General features: G+C 35.0%; 1 protein-coding gene across 1 annotated transcript; it reads left to right on the forward strand.

Annotated features, from left to right (window-relative positions):
* The first annotated feature begins 91 nt into the window (after nucleotides 1-91).
* FMO1 (flavin-dependent monooxygenase FMO1) lies at nucleotides 92-25,487 on the forward strand. The gene is made up of 8 exons (XM_073073858.1): nucleotides 92-310; nucleotides 7,519-7,718; nucleotides 10,717-10,855; nucleotides 20,581-20,752; nucleotides 22,072-22,344; nucleotides 22,922-23,082; nucleotides 23,642-23,785; nucleotides 24,265-25,487. The coding sequence occupies exons 1-8, from the start codon at nucleotides 230-232 to the stop codon at nucleotides 24,463-24,465; spliced, it is 1,371 nt and encodes a 456-aa protein (XP_072929959.1). The 5' UTR covers nucleotides 92-229; the 3' UTR covers nucleotides 24,466-25,487.
* The last annotated feature ends 1,753 nt before the right edge of the window (nucleotides 25,488-27,240 follow it).

Below are 27,240 nucleotides of genomic sequence, written 5' to 3' on the forward strand. Positions count from 1 at the left end.
TGATGTATAAAGGAGCTTTTTATTTCCACTGATTGTTATCACGTATTCAAGAGGTATATAAGTCAGTGAGCCTTGACGGCCAAGGTTGTGCAAGTGGTTCTTCCAGCCCTCGCAAGACGACTCACTTGTCTTAGCACCGCGAACAAATCAAGCCGCACACTCGATTTATTTTTTATTCATCTCACGCGCTGCCAGTAATCCATGTGTAGAACTTAGAAGTGTTTTAAAAATGAAGTTCGTTATGCTTCTCTATGTGACTCTTCTGTGCTTAACGTATTTTATTCTGGGAGTAACGGATGGATTGTCTTTGGTAAGTTTCGCGTTTTCGAATTTAATTAATTTTTATTATTGAAATGTATTTAGATGAATTACAATAGGAGTAATTGATATCTAATAATTTAATTTATCTGCAATTTGTTTAGGTTTCATTAATTTTATTGGACTAAATAAAGAAAATTTAAAATTCGATATGTATATTTGTATTTACCTTTGTATGTACTTTTGTAGGATTTACCGAGAACTAAATAACATATAAAATTTATGAAAATTAGATTATGGGTTGTCCTTTATGTTTAATATGTTCTTAACTCTTAATTATCTTTTAATAATATTCGTTTGTTGATCTGATAAGTACTCGCTGCTTTTATTTATTATTTTAATGCGGAAACAATATAAAATTAAATATCATGTTAAGTATTTAGTAATGTGTTTGTGAAATTGGCAAGGTTTTCGGACGGAAGATTATTTTTAAATTCGAGTGACCAATTAATGCCAGTAAATGGATAATACAATTTTATAATTAAACTTCTTAGTCATAAAATTAGACACGGAATATTATTAATTTCTATATTTCTAATTAATTTAATTTAATTCAATAACGCGATAAATCTATGGTAGTTAGTGACGAGTATCTAATAACTTTATATTATAATTATATTATCAGTATTTTTAAATAAATTAAACAACCTAAGTAATTAAAAAAATAAACAAATCGACTGCATGAAAATAATTATGAACCATAATAATAACATATTCAATAAGAAATTAAACGGCCTAATTTGAACATGCTACAGGCGGGAACAAAACAGATATAGTTTTGGGAGATTTTTGGTACTTTTTGTTGAGAAAACTGAAAAACAATACCCTCCTGACGCAGATGCGTGTAAAGATTTTCTATTTGCTTAACTAACGCAATCATAAGATACGATTGATTGATATCACATAACAAATAAAAATGTCAGTGAACCCAGCGTTAAATAAATAGGTAGAACACGCGTAAAGTGTTTAAGTGTTTAATTGGATACTGTAATTATTGGTTAAAGTGAAAGTTATTCTTGAAATAATATTGTTATTTTTTATGCCTGGTAGGTAGTAATATAATCAATCCATCTATTGTAAGAGTGCCTACCAAAGATCAAAATTTCATAATTAGGCAGCAATTATCACGTAAGAGAGGTGAGTTTACCGTGCGGTCATAGATGTGTTTGTTACCTGTAGGACTACTGCGGAACTCCTGGAATAATTGTCTCCCTTATCACACTCTTCAAAGCGGAAAACAGCAGCTTTTAACACTGCTGTTATTAAGCAGAAATAGTTGCGGCGGCGGTGCCACCGGAGTTGAATCACAAAGGGTTCTACCACCTCTTATTCTGTTTGTTTCAAAGCAAATATCACGCGCTGGCATACATAGTAAGTTATTATACAATATGCACAATCGTAACAATATAACGATAATCGTTTGTGTGTCTGCGTGCATCGTGCAGTTGACTGCGGAAAGTTGAACCGAGGCGGGAAGTTTCGCAACCAACCGGTCATGTAATGTCGCTCCTTGTTTGTAGGTTATGTTTTAGGGCTGTCACAAATTACTTACATACCTAAATAAATTAATACTAGTTTTCTGTGGCTTCACTCGTGGTCAGAGGTTTTTGTACTGTTGTAAGGTACCTTATGCCCTTTTTTGATCTGCTAACAACGTATGTAAAAAATTTCATGACAATCGGTTATGTAGTTAAGGTGTGAAAGCGTAGCAAACAAAACTCACTTTCAAATTGATAATATTAGTTAGGATAAGTTTTTCTTCTTTGCTTCTTCTCCATAAACAAACCTTGCGTAGTGGTAGATAATTTGTCGTTTAAAAACAGTGCTGTAAAGAACCTATAGTCTGATTCATAATTAGGTGTCCAAAATGTAAACAAAGAAATGTCATTGTCAAAATACGATTACACGTATTGCAAACCCTAACAAACTCAACAAAAAACAAAAACTTAATAATTGCACACAATTAAAAAAAAACGCGCTATGAAAACTAGAAAACATTACAGTTCCACCACGATCACGAAAATGAATAATATCAACTACGAAACTTAAAAATGGCGGCACAAAAAATGTTTTGGATCCCGATTGTGTTACCATTGTCACAATTTAATTTTCTACCATAAGTCTTGTTTTTTATTATTATTACTGTATGAATTAAAATTGAGGTAATATAAATATTGGAAAATGTGAATTGATTTTAATTATTTAGATTATTATTTTATTATCGTTGTATTAATTTAATATTGTCAAAAATAAGAAGCTACCATTTGAAACATATTTTCTTGATAGGTCAACACCTTTGTTTACATTTTGGACACCTAATTCTGAATCGGATATTACTTTCAAAAAACAAAACAAAATGATGTTGTTGAAAATGTTCAGAAGTTCGATTATTAAGTCGGATGGTCAATTAATTTTAAAAATCAATTTTATTATAATACCTTAAGTATGTTTGTACATTTAAAAATTATATTCACTATACGCGCTACATCCTTACAACTAAATATGGGGTTGTCCATCACAATGACATGTTGACGTCGAAGTCGTGTAAAAAATGACGTAAAATCTCAGTGATGAAAAACATCAGGAGAAACCTAGAAAGATCATTTATCAGGCATTTATATATGTAAAGTTTTTTTTTCCTTACCTGAAAATACGTAACAATTCGTCATCAACCTATTACCGTTACCCACTGCTGGGCACAGGTCTTCTCTCAGAATTAGAAGGATTAGGACAATGTCTACCGCGCTAGCCAAGTGCGTATTAGTAGGCTTCACATGACTTTTATAATTTTTTTTCTCCGCTCAAGCAAGGGGTAATTAATTTTTAATGAGCACATAACTTTCGGAAATCAGAGATCCCTGGGATTCGAACCTCGGACCACTCAATCGAGACGCCAAGGACCAATAGGCCATAATAATAATTTAGATAATGTACTAATTATTTAGATATAACTAATAAAATAATAAATAAACACAATAAAAAAATAAATTTGAAACAAATATTCCACGCATTTAATAAGTTCAATAATATTGCGCAAGTTATAGCAATAAGTATTTATACAAACTTGCGGAATTCCAGTGATAGATAAGATACAAATAAAAGTAATCACATGAAGGAAACTACAATAATGAGGAAATCACTTGCAAATCTTTATAAGTCGTGAATATGTACGAAAGATCGTTGAGAACCATTCCCCGGTGGCCATAAGTATGTGTTAATTCTACTCGGTTGTCCTTTTTATTGCATCTTATGAATAAATTACGCGATATAAAAACATTATTTTATTTAACTTCCTCCCGAGACTATCACCCTAAGTGTTGAAATGTTTGTGTGCAAATAATGAACAATATATTAGGTATATATATGTATATATAGAGCAGCGTATATAGCATCTACCACCAGGCCGTAGCTAGTCCACATCAGCGCTGGGCCTGAGAGCATCACAAACAGCATCACAACTATACTGATAGTGGCACCGAATACTGACCATTTCTGAAAATAAAACAAATTTTTACTATCTAATTTATATTAATAACTAGCTGACCCGGCAAACTTTGTACCGCCTCAAAATCTATTTATCAAATATATTTCATATAAAATATAGCCTGTGTTACTCGTGGATAATGTAGCTTTCGAATGGTGAATTAATTTTTAAAATCGGTCCAGTAGTTTTTGAGCCTATTCATTACAATCAAACAGACAAACAAATTTTCCTCTTTATAATATTAAGTATAGATATAATACGAATGTCGATTAAAATACATCAAAACTAATTTAACTCCATCTAACCACCACCATCTAAGAAGTCGTAGTGACGCAACATCCGAGAGTGGACCGGAATAGCCAGCGCCGCTGAGCTATTCCGCTGGGCTAAAAGCAAGGAGAATAGCAAGAAGCTGATAGCCAACCTTCACTAGTTGGAGAGGTACTTTAAGAAGAAGACGAAGAAGCACATTTTAAGGTCCAGGCCTCCCCGAACTGGCGCCACTTCAATCGCCGCCGTGCCCTCTGATCCAACGGTTCCCGCAGTCTTACCATCAGTTAGACTGCCTGCTACTTCAATATTATTTAAAAAAGATGTTCCGTTTACTAGCCCTTACTAGTTTAATAAATATGTACATATATTTTCCATTCGTATTCGTAACTTGGTCATAAAGTGGATTTGTTATCGATGGACTTCATCGTAACGTGACAACTTATGTTGTTAGTCTAGACGATAACTTAAACTCTACTATGTTCCAAAGGAGTACGTTCATTCGAACGTTCCTTGTAGAGCCTTGTAAAGCTGTGTATCATTATCATTAATTATTGTCCCACAACTAGGCACAAATATTTTCTCATAATACGAAAGAGGTTTAGGAAGTTGGCTTGGGCTTGGGCTAGTACTCGCTGGTGCATTCCTAATAGATTTTAAGGATACTGCGGCTTTATTTTGTATAACCGATAGTATTTATGACCTGACTCTGATACCCAAGTTAAAATTCCACCAGTGTGTGCTGCCGTCCTTAGAGGTCAAACAAACTGTTGGTGCCGCTTTCGTTGCAGTGTCGTGTGAATCTACCTTTATGCTAATTTCGTAATACTAAGTACAATTCTACATGCACACAATGTGGCTAATATCTTCAGTGACTAGTCAATACGAAGGTCCACTGAGCAACGGTGTCACGGATAGAAATAATAATGTAATGGCTGATAGTACCTAATTATGACTGGCGATGTGTCCGTCTTATACATTCAATCATCCTCATGCGTGTGGACCTTGATGGTGTCAGTACTCAGTGGAAAAAGGTGTTTTTACAACAATGGTAGAGACACATATTTTACGTTTGTCCAATTGAGGCCACGGTGTCTACTAGTGGTCGGCGTAAGGCCTTTGATATCTAACGTTTACCGTCCGGTATCTAAAACATCACCGGCTTAATGTGTTTATTCATTTAGACACTAGGGTTCAGATGATACGTTCACATTTCGTTATTTAAACTAGCGGTTTTCCCCCTGTGGCCATCCTCGGCGCTGCGTAGAGGACATCGGCATACCCAAGAAGCCCAAGTCGTATGCGCGCATTGGCCCGCCTAGCTCTGCTGCATCTCTGGATATTGCGCTTGCCACACCGTTTGGTGCGTACGACTGTATTCAACCACACATACTGCCGTCGATTCGAGCTCACACTCTTGACGCCCGAAACCCCGGAAGCCTCCTTTTAGTCGCCTCTTACGACAAGCAAGAGATACTGTTGTCATATGCTGATCCCGCAACTATAGGGACAAAACTAGCACCCAACAATTTCCCAACCCGTCCGACATTGCTTAACCTTGTAAGTCAACTATAATGTACACAGACCGCGGGATTATTCGCGTTTCAATTAATTGTTATTATATATTAAATCATATAATGTCATCGTATTGATCTATGAGTCACGTCGTTATAATAAATTTGTAATTAATAAAACTTGTCATAACGCGCTTACATCATGTATGAAGTAACCAAGACTTAATATACTTATGATTTACATAGATATAACTGAACTCATTTAGATCTACGGTAGATCAACATAATCTGACGATCTCTGACGGAACGCGGAGTCCTCTGAGTAAAATGCCCCTATCGGTCTCTCCTCAAGGAGAGCTTACGTTCAACCTATTCTTTCAGACGTTTACAATGGTATGCGACCACATGTACCGTGACCCTTCCCGGGATTCTGCTAACCGGGCGGATTGAGCTCCAACTTTTGAAGTCTGCAACACCGGATACCTTTAGTCGTCTCTTACGAAGGGTAGGGGATACTGTAGCTCTACTGTCCTGAGACTACTGGGAAAACAAGATAAACCTATATAGTAATGACTAAAACTTCACGATCGTAGGTAAACTTTTAGGAACTCTGCAAGATTTCGTAAACAAATATTACTTAACAGTACATTCTACTCGTATGCATTTCCGAAGGTTGACCACTTCTCGCTCGAGTTATCACCTGTATTGCATTAACTGACGGAAATTATATTCAAATTGAGTTATTCTGTAATGCCAATGAAGTTATTCTGATAAGAAATATTTGAATTAGATATGTTGTATTGCACTAGTAGAATTCGGAGGTTACTCTTCTAGGGACTGGCATAACGGGCAATTCACTTGTTCACTGCCACTACCTTTACTGCCTTATAACAATAGTGTTCAGCGTTGCGATGTTTTGGTTTGAAGGGTGAAGTAGGTAAAGGAGATATTGTCCCTGTAGTTCCGGGATCAGAATAGGGCTACGGTATCCTCTGTCTGTCGTAAGAGTCGACTAAAAGGGGGCTTTCGGGGTTGCGGGCGGCAAGAGTGGGAGCTCTAACCGCTTGGCTAGCGAACCCTGGAAGAAGGATGGTATGTGTGACCTCATACCGTCGTACGCTCCACACGTAGTGGCGAGCTTCATAATCATCTGGGCGGAGCCAGACGGGGCCACGCGCCAAGAGGACTCCGGTTTCATTAGAGATCTCGGAGTCCTCTACCCAGCGCTGAGGACGGTCACCGGGCGGGTTTTAGTGCGGTAAAAGTCCCACATAACCCGTCGTCGCTCCCACGGCGTCGGGTACCTTTTGAAGGTTTCCCCCTCGTCAACAAAAAAAAAAAAAGGTTAAGGAGACATACTTAGTTGAGCCATTCCGTCTTAGTCCTCAGGGTTAACAACGCATCTGTGGCCGACGCCAGGTAGGACTTCAGTCTTCTCTGGGGTAGATTACAGATCTCCATGGGTGGCGGTACCGATCCAATTACCATTAGCTTTTTCAACAGTATAATAATGTATTTGCAACCCGCATGCGGTTAGCAACAAGGCCATGACACCCACATGCAAATAAGAAGATAAAAAATCAGATTATTTAAATGAAGACAAAAAATCAGTATTTTAGTTTCAAAATTATGTAAAATATCGATTTAATTTTTTATAGATTCAATCATGGGTTGTCAACCAAAACAAACGTGTATGGAAATTTCGGCTCGGTTGATTGGGTTTAACTGAATATTATTTTATTTGGAGATGATTATAGATTTCCATATGGTACTAACCATTCACCATCAGGTGAACTGCATGTTCGTTGGCCGCTTTAGTGCTATAAAAAATACGGATATTCTTAACCCGTATTAGAAAAATGTACCGAATGGTGGAATACCATTGAAAATATATACTAGTATCTGTCTTAATAAAGTCTTTATCTGTTTCAGCCTCAAGTCCCCTCTCATACTTGTGTGATCGGCGCTGGATACTCTGGTCTGGCGGCAGCGAGATATTTGAAGGAGTATGGCATCAATTTTACCGTGTTCGAAGCTGCCAAGGATGTTGGAGGCCAATGGCGGTTCGACCCCCGGGTTGGCACTGACGAATACGGCGTGCCACTAGCGACGAGTCAGTACAAATATCTGAGGTAAGAATGAGGGTTTAAGGTTTTATACTGGAGTGGAAAGTGAACTATCCGTGAAGTATATCCCGAAGTCCAAATGATAAAATCTTCAAATAAAAAATCCTAAAAACAAATCTCACTGCTTAAAAATATGTCACTTTCACAATTGAGACAAATCCGACAATGACATCTATTATGTTCAAAATCCATCAAGTCGTTAGTGCTACAGGCTCATTTATTACCTCCCTTAAAACCAAAGAGAAAGTGGATCTGTCCATTTATCAGCTTAGGAGTACACAAACAAAGCATGGGTATAAATTTAAATAAATTGCAATTTTTTTTTTTAACAATTATTTGTTAAAAAAAACTACGATTTATAATTTGTTTACTTTGCTGACGTAAATTTTAATAATACCATAAATCTTAGAACTCGCTAACTACTGTAGTTTTCCTCTTGCAGTAATGTTATCCGTAAGCAGTAATGTAACATAAGTACCGCAAAGTTTGACTAGTTGACCTTAACCATGACGGTAATCCTACACCGCAAGATTGAATAAGAACTGTGGTTATAAAAAAGTTTGTTTGCGAATTAGTTTTGTCTATTAAGTGTTTGTTTTTCTGAGAAGGCAAATTCGTTAGGCCGTGTGTACGAACGTTATAATAATTAATCCATTCAATACATTGCTTTTGAAAGATCGATTTGTTCATTTATTCATTTTAGTCACTGTCAAATTTCGATCTTAGTTAGGTAAAGATTGGATTTTAACTAAGAGTTTCTAAAAATAAATAATTCGTAGGAAATATAACACATTTTTTTATTTGGGTTAGATGTACTTAACTTGATTTTATATCTTCCGTTTATTGATCTGTATTTCGGTTAAGCCATATTCTCCGATTAATATGTGCAAACTCTTCAAAACCGAGATAGGTGTTCAAAATTTTTTTTATTCTGATAACAATTTGACACCCATTTTGGAGGGAGTCTATTTTTAGATTTTAGGGATACCAGCCTATTTCTCAAATTTGCATTAGATATACTGATACCTAGTTGTTAATCCTCAATACAAATATTCTGGGTATTGCAGCTTTGCACCTGATTATGACGTATCACAAACAATAATGAGGCTACAAACACTGAGTCATATCAGCTGCCAACCTTCGCATACTATTGGCTTCTTCATTCATTAAACGTGAGATGTGTGATAATGAGAGAAAAGCTTGGACTAATCCATTTTAATCAGGGCCACCGTAAGCGATTACCACATACGTATACATGACCGGCTTAAGAATTGTAAACAAGTCTGTTTTTTGAGCACTCGGTGAAACCATTGATAAGGCAGAAGCACATTTGCTACTTTTGAACGTAACGTTTGTGGTTTGTGTAATTTGTAAAAAATATAAATTGATGACATGGCTATATTGATGGCACATGCAGTGATAACCAAGTTGAAGCTCGGACTCTCATTCAGAAGGTTCGAGGTTCCAAGCCCAGGCATGATATATATACATATGATGACGAAACCTACACACCTGAGGGGTCCTAAAAAAAAATAATGTTTGCAAAAGCGTGTGATGTCTGATTCGCACTTGGCCAGCTCGGTGGGCTATGACCTAAATCCCTCTCACACTGAGATAAAGTGCCCAGCAGTGGGACAGTAGAAGGAATTACGACAAGACGACTGATTCCGTCATGCATCCGAATCGCAAAATCGCAGAAAATGTAGCAAGTTTGTTAAGTTTCTTTGCTCGTCTACCTGCCAACCGGTCTAAAATGGATCCACTACATCAACAACTTTTGGGAATGACATCGATCGAATGATGTATGATGCGAGCAACAGTGTTATCTCATGTTAGTCTTCTTTTGAATAAGAGGTCAATGCTTTTTACAGCTGCTTTCTCTATACACGATTTGGTACAAACAATAACGTATTTTGTTAAGTAATTCCGATGCGAAATGTTTTTTTTTATTTTTATTTTTCGCGATAATTGGAGGAATAGTGTTTTCACGGTCACAGTAGAGGCATGGCTTCAATTCTAAGAAGTTTTGGAAATTTTCTGCTTAAAATCAGTTAAATGTCAACTGCACATACAAATTAGCTCATTAAATAGCTCAAAGAAACCTGTTAGAATGTATTTTCTATCTTAATGTGTTGTTTAATGTTGTGTGTTCTAATATGTTGTTAATATCCTTTGAAAATGGCTACTAATTTGAGATGCATAAGATTTTTAAGAGGTTACTGCTATTTATAGACATGTAATCAATCTCACACAGGATTGTAGTCTTATTTGGAGTCGATCAAAAACGCGTTGCTACCTCTGAACTGTAATATTTTTCACTTTCAAACTCTATTAAACACAAATTTGCTGTTAATAGGTAGAAAGGCCAGCGTTCGTAGCAACTGTCCACTGTGCAGACTGTACACATAGATGTGCATAAGACTGACCTAATTAAGTATCTAGCTACTACACCCGTAGTAGCTAGATACTTAATACGTTTTGCAACCATTGCAAGACGTATTATTTTCCAATATTAGAGATGGGTATTTCCCGACGTTTTTTGTAATATAGAGTAGCAAACGAGCATGCAGTCTGTCTGATGGAAATTGGCTACTGATGCCCTTCAACATCTGTAAGCAAACACGCGATAAGATTAGTTTCTTACCTGACCTCGGCTACAGAAGCGTTGCTACCCTTAAGTACCAAGTTGGGACGCATCGAATAAGTATGACAACCTTACCAGACTCTTCAAACCGGTGCAAAGTAGGGTAAACAATTATTGGGCTGAAATAGGTGTGGCAATGGTGCCTTGCGGAGTCGAATCACAAAGGATTCCACTTTCACTGGGAAATGTCTGAGCATACTACACTACGTTGCCATGTTGATTGGTCTGCTCTGTACTCGTAATTGCTTACTTCCCACTTCATTAGACGAAAATAAGGATCCCATCACATGCAAATAACGAAGAGTTTTATCATTTTACAAAAAGATTTTGGTAAACTTACTTTATCAAATATTGTTTTAGGACAAACACTCCTCGCCAGACCATGGAGTTCAACGGTTTTCCGTTTCCTGAGGACACTCCGTCCTACCCGAGTGGAAGCTGTTTTAGCAAATATGTAAGAAAATTCGCCAAAGACTTCGGGCTCTTGGATGACATTCAAGTAAGTATGTTTGCCTTAAACGTACCTAAGTGTTAGAATAAGCGAGGACGTTGTAAAACACTGATAAATTCGATTTTTCAATAGATTTTTTCTCACGATCGTCAATTGTTTTCTGTTCCATATACATTTTTTGTTTTTTTTTTTAATACTAAAAATATATTTTGTGCGAGATACAAGACAAAATAAAAAAATAATAGATATAAATACAATAATAATACAATACAAAACTCTTTATTGTACACCAAATTACAAGTAAAAAATAAAAATAAACTAATGTACAATTGGCGACCTTATCACTTACATAGCGATCTCTTCCAGGCAACCTGGCTCTTCCATAGATTAGTAAAGATTACTCACTCCTAACAAGAAAATGTACCCAGTTTTTAGAATTGAAATAGTTGCGTAAAAAAGTTTTGCCACGTCTCCGTGCTAAAATGTCTCTAAAATATTTGAAATAATTATATATTTATTATGTAAGTTACGCAGTATTAGTTATATATTCGTAAATTTTCTATAAAAATGTTTTTATTTGTCAAGAATAAAAAAAAAGAACTTACTAAAATAAGCCGTTTGTGGCTTCATACAATTTCAAGGCGGCGAAGTATCTTTACTAATCTATGGGCTCTTCGTACATTATGTTTTTAATTATAAATGCATTAGACATTGTAGCAAATTGTTGTTCTTTAATATGTTATTATTTAAATGACAAATGTTTGAGAGAGAAAATAATAATCGCTTGTGCCAAAAACATATCTATCAAAATCAATGATCAACTCCAGTCAATGGCGCGATTAAATCTATAATACCACATTGACAACATGCAGGTAGGAAGACTCGATTAGTCGGATAGGTAGGTATATATTAGATAGCTCACTTATATATAAATAAAGATAATTGCGTACAAATTGCATAACAAATTAAAAGTCATTATACTAATGCTATTATTTTCAAATTTATGTGCGTATTAGAAATTAATTATCACTTGCTTAAACGGTGAAGGAAAACATCGTGAGGAAACCTGCATACCTGAGAGATTTATAAAAAATCTTAAAGGTATGTGAAGTCTACCAATACGCACTTGGCCAGCGCGGTGGACTATGGCCTAATCCTTCTCATTCTGAGAGGAGACCCGTGCCCAGCAGTGGGACAGTAATGGGTTGTTGATGATGATGATGATACTAATGCATTCAACAATTCCTCATATGAACTATGTTGATGTTAATGTATTGCAAGATTTTTGGTCGCAACTTCGCTGAGATTGTGCAATAATAGACCACATGCGACTTCTCACATGACTAGATAACGCAATCGTATTAATGAAATCTAATATTTACATATCTTTAAACAAATTGATATAATATTATGTATCACGATGTATACTTATTATCTTTATACATAAGATTAAAGTAGCCGATGAGCAGACTATTTGATGGATAAAATAAAATGAATAAATGAATGAATAAATAAAACAAATGAATAAAATTACTATCTATTTTTTATGTCAAAATAACGGTCTCTCACTGTGTAAATACATATGAAAGTATTAAAAAGTTATTAAAATGTCTGTCTGTCTGTTTGATCTGGCTAATCGTTAATAAAGCTGGACGGATTTTTACAGGACTGTTACCAGTAACAGCGGATGGCTAACAATTAGCTGATGTTATAGAGAGTAACTTGGGCTAAATTTATTTTACAAAAAGAATTAGGGTTTCGCGCCAAACAAAAAAAAACATTTCACACGTATTACACTTTTAAATGCGGTTGAAACCGTGGGGCACAGCTCGATTTAATTTTTTTTACGTTTTTTGTCATTTAATCAATCACATTGAGTTTGGCTATAGGTACTACTCGTACAATAATATCGCATATGTAATTGAATACGCTTTTCTGGTATCGTATACCTATATATTTTTTCCCAATCAATTTACAAGGACATATGAACGGAATATAACTAAAACGTGACTGATTTCTAAAATTGAACTTGATAAGAATAATTGGTCAAGTACGAGTCGTACTCGCACGTAGAGGGTTCCGTATTACCGAATTTATATATACTTTTTTATTTTTAGTGCTTGTTTTTAATGGCCAGAACAATATACATTCTGTTAGAAATAAGTATCTATCTGCTACGATTTAAGAGATAGAGCCCTGTTATAAATGGATAGACGGGCAAACAGGGGTTGATCTTTGGATACGGAACCCTAAAATCGAGGAACTTATGAATTAGGTAATTCGACCTTACCTATAAAACCTGACCTATAATGTTTAATTGAGTTAATTGATACAAAATATAAGTTTTAGAAAATGAGAGTAAAGCAAGTAACTCGTAGAATAAGACATGTCTTGACGTTCTAGCTAGACTGGTTTTCTACAGTTATGAAATTGGTGTTATGTAATGGTAAATGACACTTAAATGATAAATAATTATTGTATATCTAAGCCATTCCGTGTATAAGTATAATTATCATGCAATAAGGCAAATGATGGATTAAACTATGGATATGTATGTCGGAGGAAGAGTCAGAGTTATTTAATATAGCTTTAGCTATACTGTTACTTTAGTATTTTAGTAATGTTATTGGTACTTGATCAATCGAAGTCATTGTATAGCTTTCGTATTAGAATCAGAGCAGAGACTTAAAAGGTCTCTAGTGGGGTCGAGGTATGTGGCGGCGCGGTGGGGAAACTTTGATAAGAACTGATGTGAGTGATCGAGGTGGATCATTATTTCGTTGTGCTTTGGAGCGTGTAGTCACTACCTTGAACCTGCTGCTCAAATCCTTTGTTTGTAAAGTAATAGTAGTAGTATAGTATAGTTATTTTGTAAATCCGAAGTTATCATGTTAAGAGAACAATAAATACTGTGATTACTGTATTTGTGCCTGCATCTACCCTATGACAACGCCCACAAAACCCATAGATTCTATCAATGATGTCGATGAGAGCCGTCCTTCTCCGACATCAGAAGCGGGATCTGTGCAGGCACAAAAGACTTAAGTGAATTGAGTGTAACAAATAACGGCGGCGGTGTTCAACGAGAAATAGTAAAATAACAAATTACTTCTGGAGGAGCTGCGCAACTTGCGAAAGTTGGTCTAAAGACATAACCTGAGTTTCATCCTGAGGAGGTGCAACCTGTGATTGTTTGGTTGATGAACAGCTGAAGTCAGGGGAGTATTTTTTTTCTCTCTTTTATTTTTTGAGTGTTACTATGAAAGATTCTGTTATGAAGATTGTAAAATTTTAAGATTTTTTTTTCTCGGTTATATGTGATATTTTACAATGTTGTGAGTGTTTCGTTGTCCATATGTTTATGCGATATGGGTTATATGATATAATTACTACAGCATAGATCATTTTAGATAAAATAAAATAATTTAGTCCATTCAGGACAAATTATATGTTATTAGTTCGTTCCTTTGTAACGTGACATTTTATTTGTAGAAAAATATGAAAGTCTACAATACAGGACCTTAATCTTATCCCAGATTTTACATTTTTTATTAGCTTGTGGACAATTTGTTATTTGTTGTCATAGCTGTTATAAATGTTTCAGTTAAACCAACGGAAAACTACACTATGTTCGAAATTCCAAGTGCCTCAATACGACGATGGCTATGACGAGGCTACAAGTCACCTGATGATATAAGCGTGCCGCTGAATTTCATATACGAACGTGCAGTTGGAGATTATGGTCAGCTAAAAACAAGTAAAACCTTTCATCTGACTGTATAGGACATAGTACACGAGTGGACGTGTGTTGTATAAAGCCCGAGTTCTTCACACAATTTGGTGAGCAATATTCATTTTGTTTCTGATTCTGATGCTAATTAGGATAAAAAAAGAGAAATAATGGCCAGAAATTAAAATACCTAATATAACGATAAAAAATGTAGATTCTTGCATTTTATTGTGAAATACATTTAAGTATTCTGTGTTTATGACGTTATAATTTTATTTATGCTAAAAAAAAAAGCTGAAGAAAGGTTAAATAACCACATCTGGATTGAATGTGTGTTATTAACATAAGAGTTAGATATAATTTTGATTACATAAATATAATAGTTAAATCATAGATTAGTAAGTTAAATGAATAAGACGTTGGCTGTTGTATTTTGATATGTCGAGACCTATAGAATAAGACAGTGATATTTCAATCAATATTAACAGTAATATACTTACTGTTCTTGGTAGATTTACACATTACAGGTTGATGTTAACAGATAATAGAATCAAATTTAATAGAGAAGACAGTAGGTACTATGCTTGGTGTTTAAGACTAATACCAATAATAATTTAATAATAATTTAACTATAATTAAATCAGCAATAAACTGAACAAAGGGAGGAAATTTATCATCCAAGAGTTGTTACCAATTTTATTAATAAATGCGTAAGTCGTTCTGAAATATAAGTCAAATAATGTAACTGTTCGTGTGACGCAAGATAACATTTTTGTATTAAAATTTTAACCACATTTATAATCTCCTTCAAGAGACACTTCTAAAGCCGTCAGTATGGTTTCATGCAAGTTAATAGAAGCATATGGTATTGGTTACATATATGTGACATGATAATTATTAACGTATGAAGGAAATTAGGAATTAAATTACGAATACTTTGAAGGAATTAATAGGAATGCAGTTTTCTTTTCAATGATTGCATTTCACAGTTTAGTTTTTGGATTGCAAAATGTTACTGTTAATATATCAAATCTGATTGACGACGACGATGATTTTAGATATACTCGTAATTTTGTTACCCCTAATTTTGTTACTAATTTTGTTACCCCTACAAAAAGATTTTGATAAATGAACGTTTTACGCATGGGATTAATGTTTCGGGCAGTTTGATCTATTTTTTTACTGTCGAGATAGCGCCGCTATAATAATATAATATAAAAATAACTAAGATTCGGATTAAATTTTGAGAGTTACTAGAGTATTTGATCCAAAGTAATATTTTTCAAACTATTATTATGAAAAGGTGTCCTCAAGTAAATGCTCACCTATCGCATCAAAACGAAACGTGACAGTACAATATTAATTATAGTTTACTAGATTATGTCTGCGGTATTGGTGTGATGATAGTCAATATTACACTGTAATGGATGTGATATATCTTTTATTTTTTTTCTCGTCGATATAAACTAGTTTGAATTTTTGAAGAATAATGTAACACAGAAAAAAAAAATGTCAAAATACATATTAAAGAGATTATTCGCTACATAACAATATTTATAAACAAACACTGTATAATTTCTTTGTGACTTTAAAATTTTCCATAACTAACATAATTCTTACTTTTTTGTTGCTTGTGTCCTTGTTTACATCATTACTAGTGTATTTGTTCCGTAGATTTTTTTTTCGATTAGTTAACTGTACATAATATCTCGTATGTATCTCGTACATTTGAAGTATAAACGACATAAAAAAATATTTCTACCAATGCGAAGTATAAAAAAAAAAAAAAAAAAACCTTTTTGGGCTTACATTGAGCTTCCAGTGTCGTCGCTATATACGTTTTTTTTGGATTTTTATTTGGTTTGGATTGGTATTTGTTTTGGAGACTAAAGCATTCAATTTATTTTTATCAAAATTAGTAATTGATAACTATACAATTTTGATTGATTTGGATTAAAGTTATCAATTTTACAAATTCGAGTCTAGCGTGTTTTCATGGTAGAATTGCTGCCCTGCTTATTTGTTGGTAACGTGTTTAAACACATATGGCTAGCTAAGTATTAATAATTATAAAAAAAAAATCCATGTCTATAAATATTGTTTAAGGTATAGAAGAAGCCGTATAAATAAAGATGGTATAAAATTAAATCAACGTACCAGTGGCCGCTCTTTAATTGGCGTCGTGGTTAGAATAAGTTATAGTATGGGATTATGATTATAAAATATTAAAAAAAAAAAAAAAAAAAAAACAGTGATAGCCTAGGGGTTGAAGCATGGCTTCTCGATCGCTGGGACCTAGGTTTCAACTCCAGGCACGCACCTTTTAGTTTTTAGAAGTTTTGTGCGTATTAGAAATTATTAATCACTTACTATTGTCGTGAAGGAACACTTCGTGCGGAAACCTATCGAGTTCTTAACTTCTATGTGATGTCTACAAAATCGCAATAAAGACAATCGTACATGTATTTCAAATATGTTTTTTTTTCGTACAGTAAGCAAATAAAATGGGCAAATATGACTTATTTAAATGTCAAGCGCGAGGTTTTAAAATGTAATCTTAGAAGAAGAAGTAACAATAACAATGGCCTTAATTGTACCAACTGTCCACTGGGTTTTAAGTTTGTTAGTAGCGTTGATAGACGTTAGTAGCGTAAGTGTATCAGTTATAGTGTACTATTAAAATAGTATATAGATTTGACTAACTAAGGTGATATGATTCTAAAGGTGATATGACTATGCAAATAGGATGCATATACTTAGGAAATACTTAGGTACACGTCGTGGAGGCTATGCAAGCGACGTAAATGTTTTTTTTTTTAACAGCAATATGATGGTCCAAATACCATGATAGTAGATAATACGGCGCGAAGGCTGTGTAAGTGAAGTGAAAGCTTTCTAACGGCGATATGATCGTTCAGAAGGCTTTAAGGGATGACGTAAAGGTTGTTTAAGAGAATTAAAGAAAATATATTTGTTAAATAGGCGAGGTGGCCATTTAGCGGACTGGTTGTATTATGTGGATATATTTGTTAAATAGGCGGGGTGGCCATTTAACGGACTGGTTGTATTATGTGGATATATTTGTTAAATAGGCGAGGTGGCCATTTAGCGGACTGGTTGTATTATGTGGATATATTTGTTAAATAGGCGAGGTGGCCATTTAGCGGACTGGTTGTATTATGTGGATATATTTGTTAAATAGGCGGGGTGGCCATTTAGCGGACTGGTTGTATTATGTGGATATATTTGTTAAATAGGCGAGGTGGCCATTTAACGGACTGGTTGTATTATATGGATATATTTGTTAAATAGGCGAGTTGGCCATTTAATAGACTGTTTTAGTTATATTTATGTATAAGTTAAATAGACGTGGTGGCTGTTTAACTGAGGGGAAGATTACTTGTGCCCCGATTATATAGAAAATTGTTTGGTGTAGGTAAATGTTTCTTTTGTACAATAGTTGAACGAATAAGTTTATTTTGACGATTGGTCCTTGGAAGTATATCATTGCTTACATAAAGTGTACGTTTTATTAATTTGGGACGCAGTGAAGTAAATCATTACGGGGCAATTCTTACGCACTTGAACTCTCGCTTGTTAAATGTAATAAGAACCAGTCATTGTTTAAGTATAAGTGTAAAGTGGCTAGGTAAGCATCGTCACAACATAACATTCTTAATTTTATAACGTAGAGGGTCATAGAGAGCAAATTTATAGCCACTTATGTCTTGAAAGGAAAGAAATTCCCAAGAATTTTTAACACATTGCCATTTGACACCTCATAATACAAAAATGCCACTTGAAAACCAAGTTGGGTTTAGTTTATGACTTTGGCTAAGTTCCATGACAGATTTCGAGTGATATGGCGTCCTGTTTTTAACGTTTGAGAATTTCTTAATCATTAACATTTTAGGACCCCACTTAAGATTACACTTTAACTGCAATATTTTTGTTTTAAGATTGTTTAAATGGTCAAATGTATGGGTGCCAATAAATCAACAAAGGGTGAAGGGTGAAAGCATTGCTTAATGTGACTGAGTGTTGTGAAACTCGTTATTTAATATTTAACCATACAACTCTCCAACCATCCATCTATCAGCCTTGAAAGTCCACTGCTGGACATAGGCCTACCCAAATCCGCGCGACCTGGTCGGGGGATACTTTGGTCTCCTTTTGATCAGATGTGGTCCCCGTTCGAGGTCATTCCTACCATACAGTTTTACCAAAATAAATATGTTTCATTTCAGATAACAATTGCACTCATCCTTCAAGGTCACACGAGGACGTGTGAAGCGTCAGGATGGCCGTGTCGGAGGAAGAGTCAGAGTTATTTAATATAGCTTTAGCTATACTGTTACTTTAGTATTTTAGTAATGTTATTGGTACTTGATCAATCGAAGTCATTGTATAGCTTTCGTATTAGAATCAGAGCAGAGACTTAAAAGGTCTCTAGTGGGGTCGAGGTATGTGGCGGCGCGGTGGGGAAACTTTGATAAGAACTGATGTGAGTGATCGAGGTGGATCATTATTTCGTTGTGCTTTGGAGCGTGTAGTCACTACCTTGAACCTGCTGCTCAAATCCTTTGTTTGTAAAGTAATAGTAGTAGTATAGTATAGTTATTTTGTAAATCCGAAGTTATCATGTTAAGAGAACAATAAATACTGTGATTACTGTATTTGTGCCTGCATCTACCCTATGACAACGCCCACAAAACCCATAGATTCTATCAATGATGTCGATGAGAGCCGTCCTTCTCCGACATGTATAACTAATATTTCCATCATGTAATTAATTAGTAATATGATTTAAATGTCAATTTCACAAAGTGCTCTGTAAAGAACCTACTTTGAAATAAATAATTGATTTGATTTATAATTTTGAAGTAAGTAGCTAAGGCGCACGAAATCCACCTTATAAGTCCTACCTAAGGTCAGCCAAAGAAGCGTTGCTACCCCTAAGGACTAAATTTCCCTGACCACACCCTTCAAAGTGGAACACAGCAGCGAATACTACCGTTATTAGGCAGAAATAGGTATAGCGACGGTACCTCTACGTCAAAAATTGTTAGTACGTTTAAAGATATCTGCCTCTCTACTGTACCCTTCGTATGGGTATTCAATAAACAACAATTTTTTTTTATAATATAAGAGTAGCAGACGAGCATGCAGTCCACCTGATGTTAAGTAGCTACTGCCGCCCATGGACATCTGTAATCAACCCCAGATAGGATTAGATATTCCTACCTGAGGTCAGCCACAGATGCGCCGCTACCCCTGAGGACTAAGTTGGAACGCCTCGGAAAAGTCTGTCTCCCTTACCACACCCTTCAAATCGGAACACAGCAGCGCCTAACACTGCTGTTATTAGGTAGAAATAGGTGTGGCGGTGGTGCCGCCGGAGTCGAACCACAAAGGGTTCTACCACCTTCAAAAACTAGATTATTCGAATCGAGAACTCGACAACTCGATATCTGTATATTACCATCATGTGGTACCATTTTGACGGTGGTAGAACCCTTTGTGGTTTGACTCCGGCAGCACCACCGCCACACCTATTTCTGCCTCACAACAGCAGTGTTAGGTACAGCTGTGTTCCGGTTTGAAGAGTGTGATAAGGGAGACATACTTTTTCGAGGCGTTCCAGCTTAGTCCTCAGGAGTAGCGGCGCATCTGTGGCCGATCCCAGGTAGGAATCTCTAAACATATCTGCGGTTGATTACAGATGTCCATGGCCGGCAGTAGTCACTTACCATCAGGTGGACTGCATGCTCGTCTGCTACTACTATATTAAAAAAAAATGTCAAATTTTAGTTTCTAATAATAGAGGTGCCGTTTGTTTGGGCGATTGAGTTATCAAGCTTTCGATTCGAGTGGTCGAGTCGTGGATTGTAAACTTATACAAATGGTACAGTAAATTGCATTACGAAGTACACACCAATGTGTAATGCAATAAAAAATATGTAAATAAGATTACGAATAGGACTAACACGAACATGAATAATTAATGATTGGTAATAATTAACTAAAAATCCTTAAATTTCAGCTTCTCAGTTACGTGACGTCAGTGAAGCGAGTCGGTAGCCACTGGGACCTCATTTACAACTACTCACCAGATAACAGCAACTATACTGTACATTGCGACAATGTTATTATTGCGAATGGACAATACGTGCAGCCCGTGGTACCAAAGTTTGCTGGTCTAGACACCTTCAGAGGTAAGTCATCACTGTCATCAGTACTCTGAGATAAGCAATCAGCAGATAAATGACTTCTTAAAAATAATAGTTTTATGCATAGATTAGTAAAGATACTTCGCCGCCTTGAAATTGAATGAAGCCACAAACGGCTTATTAGTAAGTTCTTTTTTGAATTATTGACAAATAAAAACATTTTTAGAGAACATTTACGAATAAATAACTAATACTGCGTAATTTACATAATAAATAAATAATTATTTCAAATATTTTAGGGACATTTTAGCACGGAGACATGGCAAAACTTTTTTACGCAACTATTTCAATTCTCAAAACTGGGTACATTTTCTTGTTAGGAGTGAGTAATCTTTACTAATCTATGGTTCTATGTGACACTGAAAAATACTTAGAATGATATTACATAGTTATATCTTAGTGGTTGAAAGTCGGCCTCTCATAAGGGGGTCCGAGGTTCAAAGCGCAAACTCAAAGTCAGTTGCGTGAAAAGTGAACTATCACTTAGTATCCTAAGACCTTATGTATGAGTGAAACTATTTTCATGTTACTTACTTAAACTATGAATTGTGAGGCAATTTGAATGCAAACTGAGTATTGTGAGGAAACATACATAAACACAATGGAGAGTACTTAAAAATTCCATTCCTTTCCAATATATGATTTACAATTACTGATAAGGTAATTAATATTTACACTATCAATACATCGTATAAACTTAAGTGGTACACAATAACAAATAGTTCTTCCTGGCTAAACGATGGTGTTCATGTCAGTTCAAGGTGTGTAACATTCCCTACCCATAACTTATAGTTTATGTACAACGGTACAACTAACAATGATTGTTTTACCTTGAATAACGAGCGGTTATTATTTTGTAATGACTTGTCGGATAATATCAGTCAATATATTTGATATCAGATATCATATAACAATTTTAATGATTATATTGTTTACTGATTTACGTTACCGACTTTCATTATCTCACGTATGTGTATGTTTTTTTAAGCAGACTACAAAAATAATGTAATACATGTTTCGCAATTTTTGAAGGTGATAGAACCTTTTGTAGTCGACTCCGGAGGAATCACCGCTATTGTATTTCTGCCGTCTGTGTTCCACTTTGAAGGGTGTGGAGTAGCCACGCATATATGGCCAACCTCAAGTAGGAGTCTAATCTTATCGGGGATTGACCTGACGTCCATGAACATCAGTAATGTCTATGGCCATCTATCATTAGGTGGACTGCATACCGGTTGCAATATAATAAAAAAATAAATTATTTAACTTCATTATACTAATATTTATGTAATTGGCGATTACAGGTACAGTTCTCCACAGTCATGATTACCGGGACCCATGTCATTATAAGGGTCGGAAAGTTCTCCTCCTGGGCGCGGGGGCCTCTGGTCTGGACTTGTCCACGCAACTGGTGGAAGTGGCTGATAAACTGGTCCACAGTCATCATCTGGAGTACAACCAGCCGAACTACCCAGAGAATTACATAAAGAAACCAGACATCAAAGGGTTCGTGGCGAATGGAGTCGTTTTCGTAGACGGCAGCTTTGAAGAAGTGGACACTGTGATTTTTGCTACAGGTAGGCTAATTTTTCCAAAATAAAATGTAATGTTTGTATTCCTATGAATAAGATGATATAAAAAAGATGAAATATGTAAATATATATTTCTATTATAGTTCTGGCAATTTTTGCAATAATGCAGATTGCCTATGGTTTATTCTCTTGGTTATCGGATTTCGGGATGGTAAGCTTATGGGGATCTAAGTAAGAATATTGTGAGTTAGAAGATTGTTTATGTGATTTGGTTGATAATATATAGCGGGGAAAGCTGTAATGATATGTTTATGTGGTTTAATTGTACAGAATTTCGGTCCATGAGGTTATGAAAAATTCTGAGGTGAAATGGGGTGAAATAGTCAAACAATCTCAGAAAGAAGTATGTATTTCCTTTGTTAGTTATATTCAAATTCAAATCTCATTTAAGTATACAAAATTGACTCATATAATGCCTTTTTACATAATGCACTTTTTTTGAACGTCACCAAACTACCACTTCGTAAAGTATTTCGCTATGGAGAAGAAGCGGAAAAAACTCCATAAATACCTCCACATTATTGGAATGGTCGTGTTCAGAAATAACTATTGTATGTTTCAGGGTATAATTTCGGGCAACCTTTCCTAGACGAGAGTTCCGGTCTGACGACAACGGGCAAATATGTGCTACCCTTGCACCGAAACATCGTGAACATCATGCACCCAACCATGTTCGTGATTGGAGTGGTCAATAAGGTCATCACTAGGCTGCTAGACGCTCAGGTAGATATCGTCATCAACCTAGTACTGTCCCGCTGCTAGGCACGGGCCTCCTCTCAGAATGAGAAGGATTAGGTCATAGTCCACCGCGCTGGTCAAGTTCGAATTGGTAGACTTCACATACCTTTGAAAACTTTTTTAAGATTTCTTGGCAAGTGATAATTAATTTCTAATACGCACATAACTTTGAAAAAATGCAGGTAGATATGTATTCACGTAAATGAACACTTCGCTGCACAAGTGAGTGAATGGTACTTGTAAAACATTGTCAGCCCTGAATTTACGGCGGTACCTACGATAGCATTTTGTAAAGTAATGGACATAAAAAATAACCATTGTCAATCCACTGCTGGGCATGGATCTTCTTTTCTTAGTAAGAGAGGTTTGTGCCAAGTACGGATTGGTAGATTTGTCACACTCACCATTTTTTAAGAACTCTGAGGCGTATCCTACACGCCCTTCCAATGTTTCAGAATGGCAGTTGTGCGAGCCTAGGATCGTTCATTTGATCTTTGATTTGTGGAGGTGGAATTGGAGGGATCATTATTTTAATAATTTCCAGGGTCAGTACGCAGCTAGTGTGATAGCAGGCAAATTCAAGCTACCAACCCAAGACCAAATGCTTAAGATATTCTTCGAGCACCTCTTCACGCTGCCGACGATAAAGAACTCGAAGACGATCAATGTCAACCTTGTTGTGGAGATGGTGAGATTTTAAGGCTTTTTAACTTGATTTCTTAGTTTGTTATTTATGTGAGAGTCTTGCAACCGAATTAGCCCCACAGATTAATCAGAAATTTATCATTGTGTGTTGTGACAATGCACGATTAGGTTGCTGAGGTCAGCCACATATGTGATGCTACCCCTGAGGTTTTAATTGAAACGCCTCAAATAGGTTTGTTTTTGTTTGCAGAGTGTGTTAATACCATTTAAATTAGCACACAGCAGCGTTTAACTGATGTTATAAACAGTATTAGCTGTGACAGTGTTTCCTCCAGAGTCAAAGCACGAAAAGTTCAACCCTTAAGATAAGCTTGATTAGTTCCTGTAACCCTTTGCCTTGCCACAACTTTCATGGCTGAGGGACAGAAGATATGCTTAGGGAAATGTAATTAATATTTCGTTATTGTTTTTGCATGTCTAATGCATTACTCAAATTGTATGTTTTAAAAATATGGTTTTCAGGACAAATACTTCGCGGATTTATCTGAAGAGGCGGGTGTGACCAGGGTGCCTCCAGTTATGACTGATATACGAGACTTCAATGCTATCAACCGACTGGAAGATTTATTAAATTATCGTGACTACGATTACGAAGTAATAGACGATTTTAGCTACAAGAGATGGTACAACCCTAGAAATGAAACGTGCAATATTGAAGAATAGTTTGAAAATATTAATAACATAGAGTCAGTTGAATAAAGCTATACTTCATGCTCAGTGGCGATGAAATAAAAAGAATATGTGAAAACGTATTATTAAATAATAGGAAAATACAATTAAAATATGTCTCCCACGTATGAACACTTTAGTGACTACGAACTATTTTATCATGTGGAATTTGTTTTCGTAAGACTTATTTCTTTTGTCATCAGATTAGACTTTTGACTGTTCATCAATAATTTTTCCTAATTAATAATTCTTTCAAAAATGAATATCATATTTTTGTTTATATACCTAAGTATTTAAAACTTGAACCGAATTCCTATTCGATCCTGATTAAATCTAGGGACTCCTCTCTGAAGTACTCCTGTACTTAATTTAAACCCTGTATATACATTTTATAGTTGTATTCGCAATAACCCTATAAGAAGATTACTAGTATAATACCGATAATTTGTCTTGTGATATGTAAATAAGTAAAGTTGCAACATGTTCACATAGGTAATAGCATAAAATTTGAGTACAATTAATTGCTGTATAGATCGCATTCAATAATTACATTTATTTGTATTAGTGTGACATGAACACGCTGTGTATATAATTAACTAATTATTAATAATGACCTGTACTTAATCAATATGTATATATTTCATTTCGTTAAGACGGTTAATTTAGAACCTTTAATCTTCGTCCATTTTAAAAGCTTGTTAAAATTTATAATTTCCAAATCAAGTAATAATTAATAACTGTAACTGATTTCTTATTATTTCTTAATTAATAAGATTAATACCAGTTAAGTTTTTTTTTAAATAATAAAGTTGCTTTAACTTTCAGTAATTTGTATTCTGCGAGAGATGTGATCATGTATTATAATAATATTTACCTGCTAATTGTAGATTAAGTTAATTGTACATATGTAGGTACTTATAAGCTAGACTAATACAGACTATTATATATTATATTGTAACTACATATTTGTAGGTGTGACATAATTGGTCTCTAAATAAAATAATTTATGAACAAAAGTTTGGAAAATCCAAAAGTGCACGACTCATAATGCTCAAGCTGTAGTAGGAAGAAGGTACTGCACAAGCGCCCCTGGTGGAACAAATGTACATAATATCTATAGATATACAGTCTTGTAGTTTTCGTTTTTTATTAATTGCAATTAAAAGACACTGAATTAATTAATCATTCGCATTCAGTGACCTACAATCGTCGATTACAATTTAAAAAAAAAAAATTAACTCAAATGATGGATTTTTTCACAAGTTACAGTGTTTTCAGGTTTCACACATGACGGTCAGGAAATTTTTTTGACCTATTTTGGTGTTTTTTTCCAATTCTATTGCAGTAAATCAATTTTTAAAAAGTATGGAATTAATCTCCATTAAATTATCTCGACAATAGTATGCAAAATATCTTGATTCCGTGAACTATCAAGGCTATAATGATAAAAATAGCCGCCAAAATGAAGCGAAAAAAATTTTTCGATCGTAAAGCACTCTCTGATGCTTCGCATCATTAGTCGTGCAAAAACAACAATTGTACTGTATTCACTGTTGTCACTGAGTATAAGTATAACACGCACAGTACACAACACACACAAGTACCAATGTCTGTAAGGCTAACTCTTCCACTTAATCCACCTACCTATCCTATTTTAACCTACTCGTACCATACTTTTAGCTATCATAAAAAAGTTTTCTACTCCTACTCTTCTTATTAGTGTTTAGTGGCCAACGGTTCAGTGCGGTGACAAATTCGTAACCTTCTTTTTAGGAAATATATAGAACTCGATCTGATACGAGTTGTAAGGGTTGATAGATGGAATTAAGAAAAGTAGAGAACAAAATACAGTATTTTATACAGTATAATAATTTAATTTGTACATGTTACATTACAAAAATATATCTACTTAATGCTTTGTGTTATTTTTGTTATTAATATCCTTGAGTTATTTATAAATTCTTAAGGGTTAATTTATATAAATAAGTACAATAATACAGACGTATATGATATCTGTGTTCAGGTAAAATTTTACTTATGTTTAATACCTAATTGAAAACGAAATGATTGATTTTTACAATAATAAAAATGTATACATTGTTAAGCGCTTATATGAGAACATATTTATCATTTTGGAAGATGCGCAGTAAGGTAGAAATTCAAAGTTTACTTAACGTTTCTGTACTAACTTTCAAACGAAGGTAATAATCAATCTTAACAATTTTTCGCTAATCACAGTTCAAAATTTAATAATTTGGGTAAGCAAAGAATTTGTAACAATATGACTGATTATTACTTGTCTACTAATTGTTTTAACGGGGGTTAATCTTCGTTGTGAAATAGTTTTTTTTTTATATTATAGGAGTAGCAGACTAGCATGCAGTCCACCTGATGGTAAGTGGTTACTGCCGGCCATGGACATCTGTAATCAACCTCAGATAGGATTAGATATTCCTATATGAGGTCAGTCACAGATGCGCTGCTACACCTGAGGACTAAGCTGGAACTCCTCGGAAAAGTCTGTCTCTCTTACCACACCCTTCAAACCGGAACACAGCAGCGCCTAACACTGCTGTTATTAGGTAGAAATAGGTGTGGCGGTGGTGCCGCCGGAGTCGAACCACAAAGGGTTCTACCACCTTTAAATCAAGTTATCAAACTTAAAATATCTCTGGTTCATTTATAACTATAGCCTGACAAACTTTACTGTGCATAGCAGGGGTGCCACTGGTTATCATAATGCTATGTGTCAAAACTACCTAGGAAGTG

Source organism: Epargyreus clarus, unplaced genomic scaffold, assembly GCF_041222505.1.
Source record: "Epargyreus clarus isolate Ecla_fem2 unplaced genomic scaffold, WU_Ecla_fem_2.2 ptg000006l, whole genome shotgun sequence".
Taxonomy (NCBI): Eukaryota; Metazoa; Arthropoda; class Insecta; order Lepidoptera; family Hesperiidae; genus Epargyreus; species Epargyreus clarus.